At 39.7% G+C, this 10,100-nt stretch overlaps 1 protein-coding gene across 1 annotated transcript in view; it reads right to left on the reverse strand.

Moving 5' to 3' along the window:
- MTCH2 (mitochondrial carrier 2) overlaps positions 1-10,100 on the reverse strand; it is a 20,987-nt gene that overhangs the window by 2,312 nt on the left and 8,575 nt on the right. The window contains exons 4-11 of the mRNA XM_024133421.3: positions 8,332-8,358; positions 8,077-8,139; positions 6,151-6,208; positions 5,841-5,892; positions 5,342-5,401; positions 4,102-4,195; positions 3,100-3,147; positions 2,111-2,178 (exon numbers count right to left, since the gene is read on the reverse strand). Of these exons, the coding sequence (XP_023989189.1) occupies positions 2,111-2,178; positions 3,100-3,147; positions 4,102-4,195; positions 5,342-5,401; positions 5,841-5,892; positions 6,151-6,208; positions 8,077-8,139; positions 8,332-8,358 (470 nt within the window). The remainder of the gene's footprint in view (positions 1-2,110; positions 2,179-3,099; positions 3,148-4,101; positions 4,196-5,341; positions 5,402-5,840; positions 5,893-6,150; positions 6,209-8,076; positions 8,140-8,331; positions 8,359-10,100) is intronic.

Consider the following 10,100-nt stretch of genomic DNA (forward strand, 5'->3'; position numbering starts at 1 on the left):
ACAACAGTGAGAGGCCCGCATACCACAAAAAAAAAAAAAAAAAAAAAAAAAAAAAGCAGGGAAAGGTAATTTAAAAACTAAGTAGTATTCAAAAGACTCCAAACATGACAATGGACAGTGGTTGTGAAATGCTGGTGACTACATGCTCTTACTCAGGTATAACCCCTTATCACTTCCTCTCTCAAAAACTGCAAATAATAATAGTAACAACAACAAAGACAACAACGACACACTTAACTAATCCTTCAAGCCTGCTCTGGGCCGAAATGTGGCAGCTGCTCCACAAATCAAACAGAATATGGTGACTGTGCTCAAAACTCCATACAGCCATCAATTTGATATCTTGCTTGAAAACAATGACATGTATAATGGAATATTGTGGCAGGTACTCCAGAGGAACAGAGTTTTGAAATAAATCAAGAGGCAAAACTTCTGGGACTTCCCTGGCGGTCCAGTGGTTAAGAATCCGTGCTTCCGGGCTTCCCTGGTGGTGCAGTGGTTAAGAATCCACCTGCCAATGCAGGGGTCACGGGTTCGAGCCCTGTTCCAGGAAGATTCCACATGCTGTGGAGCAACTAAGCCCGTGCATCACAACTACTGAGCCTGCGCTCTAGAGCCCGCGAGCCACAACTACTGAGCCCGCGTGCTGCAACTACTGAAGCTCGTGTGCCTAAAGCCCGTGCTCTGCAACAAGAGAAGCCACTGCAATGAGAAGACTGTGCACCGCAACAAAGAGTAGCCCCCACTCGCCGCAACTAGAGAAAGCCCACACACAGCAACAAAGACCCAACGCAGCCAAAAATAAATAATTAAAAAATAAAAAAGAAATCAATCTGATGACAATCCATCTATGTGCAGGCTTTATTAAAAAAAAAAAAAAAAAAAAAGAATCCACGCTTCCACTGCAGGGGTTGCAGGTTTGATCCCTGGTTGGGGAAATGAGATCCTGCAAGCCGCGCAGTGTGGCTAAAAAAATTTTTTTTTTAATAAAAAAAAAAGAGGCAAAACTTCTGTCCAACCTGGTAGAGTCAGATGGCGCCTAGAAGCTGGAAATCAGTGGTGTCCAACACCACACCCACCCCTTCCCCAACCAGTACATGAAAGGTCAAGAAACTTTCCATTTTCAACCAAATTTCCTACTTTTCTTACTTGAAAACTCACTTTCTCCATGAAGCCCTGAGGAAAAACAGGTACAGGTTGTAATTCATTCCCTGACATACCTTTGTAACTTTCGAAAGAGAGGATAAGGACTTAAAATAAAGGAGGGACTTCCCTGGCGGTCCACTGGTTAAGACTCTGTGCTACCAATGCAGGGGGTATGGGTTCGATCCCTGGTCAGGGAGCTAAGATCCTGCATGCCACACCTCGTGGCCAAAAATAAATAAAAAAGTTCATTTTTTTTTTTTAATGTGAAAGTAATTTGGTAATTTTCCCACCCTTTTCAGAAAAGAACCTAGCCTACTGGCAAGTGCACATTATTTATAAATGCTTGAGAAATATTATTTGTGCCCTTCTCTATTCCAAAAAAGGATATGAAGTGGCTGCTTATAATACAAATTGATGGGACTGCTGGTACATGGGGCAGACAGAGAAAAAAATTAGGAAATCTATTAACAGCATCAATTGTACTACCCTCCCCAAATTTCTACCAGGACTGCCCTACCTGTCAGGCATACAGGCAGCCAAATACTAAGATAAGAAACGCAGGTTGCGCGTCCGCCTGCCAATGCAGGGGAACCGGGTTCGCGCCCCGGTCTGGGAGGATCCCACATGCCGCGGAGCGGCTGGGCCCGTGAGCCATGGCCGCTGAGCCTGCGCGTCCGGAGCCTGTGCTCTGCAACGGGAGAGGCCACAACAGAGGGAGGCCCGCATACCACAAAAAAAAAAAAAAAAAAGAATCATGCTGAGGAGGATTTAAACTGTCCTCCTATAGTCCACAATGTTAACTTAGCAAACTACTTACAATAAACAGTACAAATGAATGTAAAATTAAGTAGAGCCCCCGTTTATATTTTGAATTCCAAAATTAGAGAAATAAGTTTTGCTGAGGCTCTTAGAGTCAATAAAACCTGACACATGTGCCTTTCAAAAAGAAATGCAAGGCACTTACCCACAGTTGTTGACAGCCATAAGATTAGAGACAAGCACAAAGGGATATGTCAACATACTGGCAAAAAACTGTAAAAGAGTAAAAAGACAGCTAAGTTACTAAGTCATTCCTAGTCTCCTTTATTCTTCTCCCTTAGTCTTAATGCCACTGTGGTCAAATACTCCAAATTGGTTTTGCTTTCTCAGTATCCCAGGAGAGACTAAATTACACGTTTTTGTGCCTGCAGATGTTTGCTCCTCTTACTGTACCACTACATGCAATCTTTTAACCAAAGACCAGAAGGCTTCTCTTATTCTGTGATTGAGCCCTCATTCAAATAAAACTGAACTTTATCATTTAAAAGTAAATACAACTAAATATAATAAGCATTTCAAAACAGCCCTGAAGAAAACAAGACAACATGAACATCCTTTCAAAGACAATGGAAACTACTTCAAAAGTCAACTACTGGAAGACTCCACATGATTCAAAAGAGTGAAGCTTCCAATATAGGTTCAGCATGATACAGTGAGGAGCAGGGGCAGATCTGTGATGAGAAATGCCCACTTAACCCCTCTGAAAGCTGAACAGCACCAAACTATGTAGGCTTGTTATTACTGCTACTGTGATGCAGGGACTCTGGGTTATTCTTACCTCTGAAAAATATTAATAAATTTGAGAGACTTTCCTGTGAGACAGCTGGTTGCTTTAAAGCAGTGACGACAAAGAAATTGAAAAGACAAGAAAAGAGAAGGGAAGAGAAGAAAACTACTCCTGAAAAGGGACTTCCCTGGTGGTCCAGTGGCTAAGACTCCACGCTCGCAATACAAGGGGCCTGGATTCGATCCCTGGTTAGGGAACTAGATCCCACATGCCGCAACTAAAGATCCTGCATGCCGCAACGAAGATCCTGTGTGCCACAACTAAGACTCGGCACAGCTAAATAAATAAATATTAAACAAACAAACGAACCTACTCCTAAAAGGCTAAAAGGATTTTAAAAAACTTACTCCTGTGACAGCTTGGGAATAACTCTTCATTTCATTCATGGTGGAAACCTAGAACAGGAAGAAAGCCTTTATTAGAACGAGTAAGAAAATTAAGCTGATATAACAGCTAATTGTCCCCAACCATATCAATATATTCTATTTCTGCATCATTAGTTTCTTTGACAACTTGAAAATTAATTTAGAGGATGAAAACGTAAAACATTATGAGCATAAAAAGGCAGTAGTCAAAGTGATCAACTTGATTCAACATTAACAGATAAGTTCATATTAGACTAGGATGGCTTAGGAACAAATATAATAGCCTCAGGATTTCAAAAACAACAGAAATGAGATTGGTAACCTTTTCCGATGTCCTAGAAATACAGATACAATCCCTGGAAACAACACTGACGGTATACTGAGGGACAAGTCACTCCCTCCGTATACACCTAGCTGTGTACCAGATGCTGTGGGGAAGATCAGTCTCAGTACTCAAGAAACCAAGCACATGGATTTTCAGTCCTACCCCTGGCCTGGGTGTGGTCTAGTTCCCACCATGCTTTGGGACTGCCTGTGTTCAAAGAGGTATACAACTGCTGAGGCTGGAGAAACATTGCTTTTAGGGAAGGCTGATTCTCACCCCCCACCCCGCCCCCAGGCCAAGGTTTCTAGAAAGCCCAATACAGGAGTTCCCTTAACACTTCAGATTAGATGAAACACCTGCATACACTATGAAACTACCCTGCTTCATGGCGTCCTCTAACATTAGGCATCAATAAAGAAGTGATCTCCTTGCAGCATGGAGAAAGGCTCACTCTGCCACAGGGACTTTCTAGGTGCATCTCTCTATAGTAAACAGTATAGGTCATTCCATTAGCCTTTAACATTTTTACTATTAATATATAGCTATATAATGATGAGTCTGGCACATAACCAACTGCCATCTTACTTTAAAGCTAACCTAGCTGCCAGGTGGATACAACGAGGTCAGCACCAGCACGTCTCATCAAGGGCACAACCTACCCCACTGTCCAGTGCGTAAGTATTGACGAGGTAGGCCAGTGAGTTACAGAGCCACAAAGAAATGATGTCACCTAGGAGGCGAGGAATAAGACCCCTACATGAAGAAACAATAAAAATAAGCACCAAGAAATGAGATCAGTAAAAAGATAATTCACTCAATATAAACACTTCTCAAAGAATTAATTTCCAAACATTCTAGAGCACTGAAAAGACACTGAATATGAGAACCTAACCAATTCATTCTAGTTAATATAACTGTTCTTGAGGCTAATCTCTAATGACTTTTATTCTCATTTAAAAAATGCAGGTCGGCTATACCCCTCTAAGATATGGCCAATGGCTCACCTTACTATTAATAACTATAAGTAGGGAGGCAAAAAATGTGCCTACTTTAGAGAAGAGACTTAAATATGATTATTGCTAAACTACTTGATATTCAAATTTGGCAGGGCAAAAGATGAGAAAAATTACAAAATGAGAATGGCCCTAACACAGATACAGGTGAAGGGCATCAAAAAACACGTTTCCAGGGCCTCGTTAACCGAGGTGAGGCAGTGTGGAAGAGTGGGATAAACATTACCTCACAGACTGAAGACCAGCGTTTAAATGCCACTTCTACCACTTATCAGCTATGTGCCGGGCAGCAAATGAACTTCCCAGAGCATCAGTTTTTTTTTAAATCTCTAAAATGAGAATAATAATAGCTGTCTTGCCTACTTCCCAGAGTATTTATGATACTCAAACATAAAATCAACTATGTGGAAACACTTTGAAAATTAAAAAGGACCATTTAGTTAATAATGAGGTTTTTGTTGTTAACAGAAGAACAAGGGTAATAGCCTAAGTTCTCCCAAAGTAAATTCAAGGGAATGAATACAGTGCAAAAACGTATTCTCTCAGGATAAGGAAGACACATGTTAGATAATTTTCCATTTTTCAAAAACGAACTTTCCTCATTTTATCAACTATATAGTAATTGAGAACTCACTGTAAAGGCAGAAACTTCAATGAATTTATTTGTTAAAAAAAATCCCCTCATTTCAAACATTTTAGATGTGCAGAGCAAAAGTTTGGGATCTCTACAAGAGAATTAAGTCAGATGGGCCTAAATGGAGTTTAACATGAATTAAACCCAGAGAGTACATTTTCTCTGAGGTTTAAACAAGGAGTCGTGTTCTCGTTCTCATTAAAGCTTTCTACTCACACAAAAATCACATGCACAAATCAGTAATTTACTCACGCAAAAAATCCTAGGATGCCCTCTTCCCGATAGATAGTTGCTATGGAGTCACAAAGTCCACTAGGTTCAGAAGAAAGAAACGTAAAATACATTAAGATTATTTTGGAGCTATTAAAAAAAAATGTTCAATTACCACTTTTGACAAGGTGAAACTTATACCTCCACCCCTGCTCCCTTTTCTACCACTCTCACTCTGCAAAGACAGTTGAATTTAGAGATAGAAGTGGAGATATTAATACCTAAGGGTGTAGTCACATGCAGTCAGGGTGAATTCTGGCTTCAGTGGTCCTGCAACTTACTCTGAGATCCTGGGTAGGCTCCTAAACCTGTCTGGGCCTTTTTCTTCTATTTTACTGTTTTTTTGTGTGTAGATCAAATGACATAAGATATATGAATTTATTTTGTAAGCTCTAAGGCATCATAAAAATGTAAAGTATTATTATTCTAATACTTTGGCTTCAACAGATCTCCCTGAATACTTGAAAACAGAAACACTTACCAGTACTTGGATTCTCTGCCAATGAACTGTACCATAGACCTCAGAGTGATCACTATAGAACACAGAAAAAAGATTTTTAAGCTACATCGAGATAAATTTTAATAGCCCTGGGGGAAAAAAAAAAGGTTTTCCCACCTAAAGACACTTTGCTATCTGGATAAATTGGATAAAAGCCAAAACAAGCAAACAAAAAACACACAGGCAAGGCACTTTAGTGAACTCCCATGTCAACCTATCTAAGTAGTCAGGAGAGATCGTGATATAAAAGAAAGATAAAAAATCAGATTTCAGTTGTCAACTGCAAACGTACCATGGAAGGGATGTGTGATGAGAGCAGCAGCAGAGCGAGCCATCATCTCTCGAGTTGTCTGGAAACAATCAACACACACTTGTGAAATCTAAATAAATGCCACTCAAATTCCTGAGAGACGTCATGTGGGTGGACACTGCAGAATAAGAGAGTGAGTGACAGAGCACTCCTGCCCTTCCTGGAGTCAGGAAGAGTAGCCTGAATGGGATGCAATGTAACACACTATCATTCTAGCACAGCTTTCACTCATGGATTTCAATACTGTTATAGTTACTTCTCAAAATTTCTCTGCAAAGCAGGTTTCTGTTATCTTCTCAAATTTACAGATGAGAAAAACAAAAGCAAAGAAACAGGGAAAGGGACTTCCCTGGAGGTCCAGTGGTTAAGACTCCATGCTTCCAATGCATGGGGTGCAGGTTCGATCCCCGGTCGGGATCTAAGATCCCACATGCTGCATGGTGCGGCCAAAAAAAAAAAAAAAAAAAGGAAACAGGGAAAGTCACCAGCAAACAGTAACCTAGCTGGAATAAAACTATGAGGCTTGGGGCTTCCCTGGTGGCGCAGAGGTTAAGAATCCACCTGTCAACGCAGGGGACATGGGTTCAAGCCCTGGTCTGCAAAGATCCCACGTCATGGAGCAACTAAACCCGTGCACCACAACTACTGAGCCTGAGCTCTACAGCCTGCGAGCCACAACTACAGAGCCCACATGCCACAACTACTGAAGCCTGAGCACCTAGAGTCCGTGCTCCACAACAAGAGAAGCCACCGCAATGAGAAGCCTGTGCACAACAACGAAGAATAGCCCCCGCTCAGTGAAACTAGAGAAAGCCTGCGCGCAGCAACAAAGACCCAACGCAGCCAAAAATAAATAAATAAAAATATAAATTCAAACAAACAAACAACTATGAGGTCTGTATTCAGACTATTAAGTTGCTCTCTCATTGTGAGTGATTTCAGAGACTCTGATACTCTGATATCTACACTAGACAAATGTCAGGCTCTATTTAATCTGTACCAACGTCTCAAGGAGAACACAATGACATTCATCTGTTTGTCGACCACAGCCCCGTAACTGTGCAGTATCTTAGAGCTCTATATTTACCCTAGTTTATCTTTCTTGTCCAGGACTCTGTAAAGAGGTTAGTAAAAAATTCAATCACAATACTTGGAGGTAGGCTGTAAATATACCAGGTCCGTCGTTCGTTTTTGCATTTAAACATTATCTTCATTTAGTTAAGAGATCTCTCACCCCTACTCTAATGGTAGCTCTAAGAGCCTTACGATGAACTAAATAAAGTTAAGAAAATATAAAACACATAGTAATACATGCGTCCCCACTTTTAAATAAAATCACTTCATGAAAATTTGCAAAAAACAAAGTTGACTCATCTGACATCTTGGCCTATAGTGATGTTTGTTCAGTGATACATACTTTAGAAGGCAGCTTTCAATGAAAAATTGTGACGTCTCTATAGACAATTAGATAATGTAGACTAGAAATAAAAGAGTATTATTAAGTCAGGCATGCAACAAACTCCAATGGTAGAAGACAGGAGTGGGAAATGGACGATAAGGACATCTCAAAGTCAGAATAATGTTGTAAAAGCATTTCTGGATATATAATATCCAACACACAAAGGCCCTGGCCACTATTTTAATACTTTTGGGCCAGAGATTTCCAACTCTATTATAAGAGGTTTCAGTGCCTCTTCAATTTTAAAGATGAGTGGGCAAATTATGTTTCCTTGAAATTCCAAACAGCAAGCAATGCTTATTTCTCTCTTTATGTTCTACATGCAGTAAAGCCCATATTAAATTGTAAGTTTAATTTTGTGTGGAACAGACACTGAAAATACAGGCCTGATGATCCTGATTCCCCAACTGCCAGCTTGCTCTGATTTAGAGAAATCATAATCATCTTACCTCCTTGATAACTCGGTCAAAGGAAGATGAAACTTCTTTCTGTACATTTCCAGATCCTGACTCCTGGAAATCAAAATGAAAGTAGATATGTTGATGGTTTTAAATAGAACTGTTCAAACTGGTGGCCACCCTGTATACCAACACTCCACGATGAAAGGAAAGCTGACTGCTTGTCCCTTTTCCTAAAGAGGACCAAGGAGCAACAGTAGCTTGCAGGGAAAATGGACTCATGCATAGAAATCGGCTCCAACATACCTCAGCCTTGTCACACTCCTGGTAATGCTACAAAGGAAGAGAAATGAAAAGAAAGGATGATTAGGGCTATCATAGTGTTACTGAGACAGAACATAAAATGAAAACTCTATTGATTGGCAGAAATTAAAATAGTTGATTTTTTTGGCTGTAAATCTCCAATTAATTTCTACTTCTAATTAACACTTGGAAATAAGTGTCTCTAAGATGATCTTGTTGCTAAGTTTAACATACTGATTGGTCAGCTCATAAAAGTGCTTATCCAAAAGAAGAAAAAGAAAACAAAGCAAACCAAAAATGCAAGAACATTATTTTTATTTATTTATTTGAATTTTTGAATTTATTTATTTTTATACAACAGGTTCTTATTAGTTATCCATTTTATACATATTAGTATATATATGTGTCAATCCCAATCTCCCAATTCATCACACACCCCCCCCCAGCCCCGCCTCTTTCCCTCCTTGGTGTCCATGTTTGTTCTCTACATCTGTGTCTCAAATTCTTCCCTGAAAACCGGTTCATCTGTACCATTTTTCTAGGTTCCACTGCATTAACAAACAACATCTGTTTTCCTTTTTCTGACTTACTTCACTCTATATGACAGTTTCTAGATTCGTCCACGTCTCTAAAAATGACCCAATTTCATTTCTTTTTATGGCTGAGTAATATTCCATTGTATATATGTACCACATCTTCTTTATCCATTCGTCTATTGATGGGCATTTAGGTTTCTTCCATGACCTGGCTATTGTAAATAGTGCTGCAATGAACATTGGGGTGCATGTGACTTTTTGAATTACTGGGATTTGAAAGTACTGGGATTGCTGGGTCATATGGTAATTCTATTTTTAGTTTTTTAAGGAACCTCCATACTGTTCTCCATAGTGGCTGTATCACTTTACATTCCCACCAACAGTGCAAGAGGGTTCCCTTTTCTCCACACCCTCTCCAGCATTTGTTCTTTGTAGATTTTCTCATGATGCCCATTCTAACCGGTGTGAGGTGATATCTCACTGTAGTTTTGATTTGCATTTCTCTATTAGTGATGTTGAGCAGTTTTTCCTGTGCTTCTTGGCCATCTGTATGTCTTCTTCGGAGAAATGTCTATTTAGGTCTTCTGCCCATTTTTGGATTGGGTTGTTTTTTAATATTGAGCTGCATGAACTGTTTATATATTTTTTTGGAGATTAATCCTTTGTACATTGCTTCGTTTGCAAATATTTTCTCCCATTCTGAGGGTTGTCTTTTCGTTGTTTGTAGTTTCCTTTGCTCTGCAAAAGATTTTAAGTTTCATTAAGTCCCATTTGTTTATTTCTGTTTTTATTTCCATTATTCCAGGAGGTGGATCAAAAAAGACCTGGCTGTGATTTATGTCAAAGAGTGCTCTTCCTATGTTTTCCTCTAAGAGTTTTATAGTGTCCTGTCTTACATTTAGGTCTCTAATCCATTTTGAGTTTATTTTTGTGTATGGTGTTAGGGAGTATTCTAATTTCATTCTTTTACATGTAGCTGTCCAGTTTTCCCAGCATCACTTGTTGAAGAGACAGTCTTTTCTCCATTGTATATCCTTGCCTCCTTTGCCATAGATTAGTTGACCCTAAGTGTGTGGGTTTATCTCTGGGTTTTTTATCCTGTTCCATTGATCTATAGTTCTGTTTTTGTGCCAATACCATATTGTCTTCATTACTGTAGCTTTGTAGTATAGTCTGAAGTCAGGGAGTCTGATTCCTCCAGCTCCAGTTTTTTCCCTCAAGACTGCTTTGGCTATT

This window comes from Physeter macrocephalus, chromosome 16 (genome assembly GCF_002837175.3).
Source record: "Physeter macrocephalus isolate SW-GA chromosome 16, ASM283717v5, whole genome shotgun sequence".
Classification (NCBI taxonomy): domain Eukaryota; kingdom Metazoa; phylum Chordata; class Mammalia; order Artiodactyla; family Physeteridae; genus Physeter; species Physeter macrocephalus.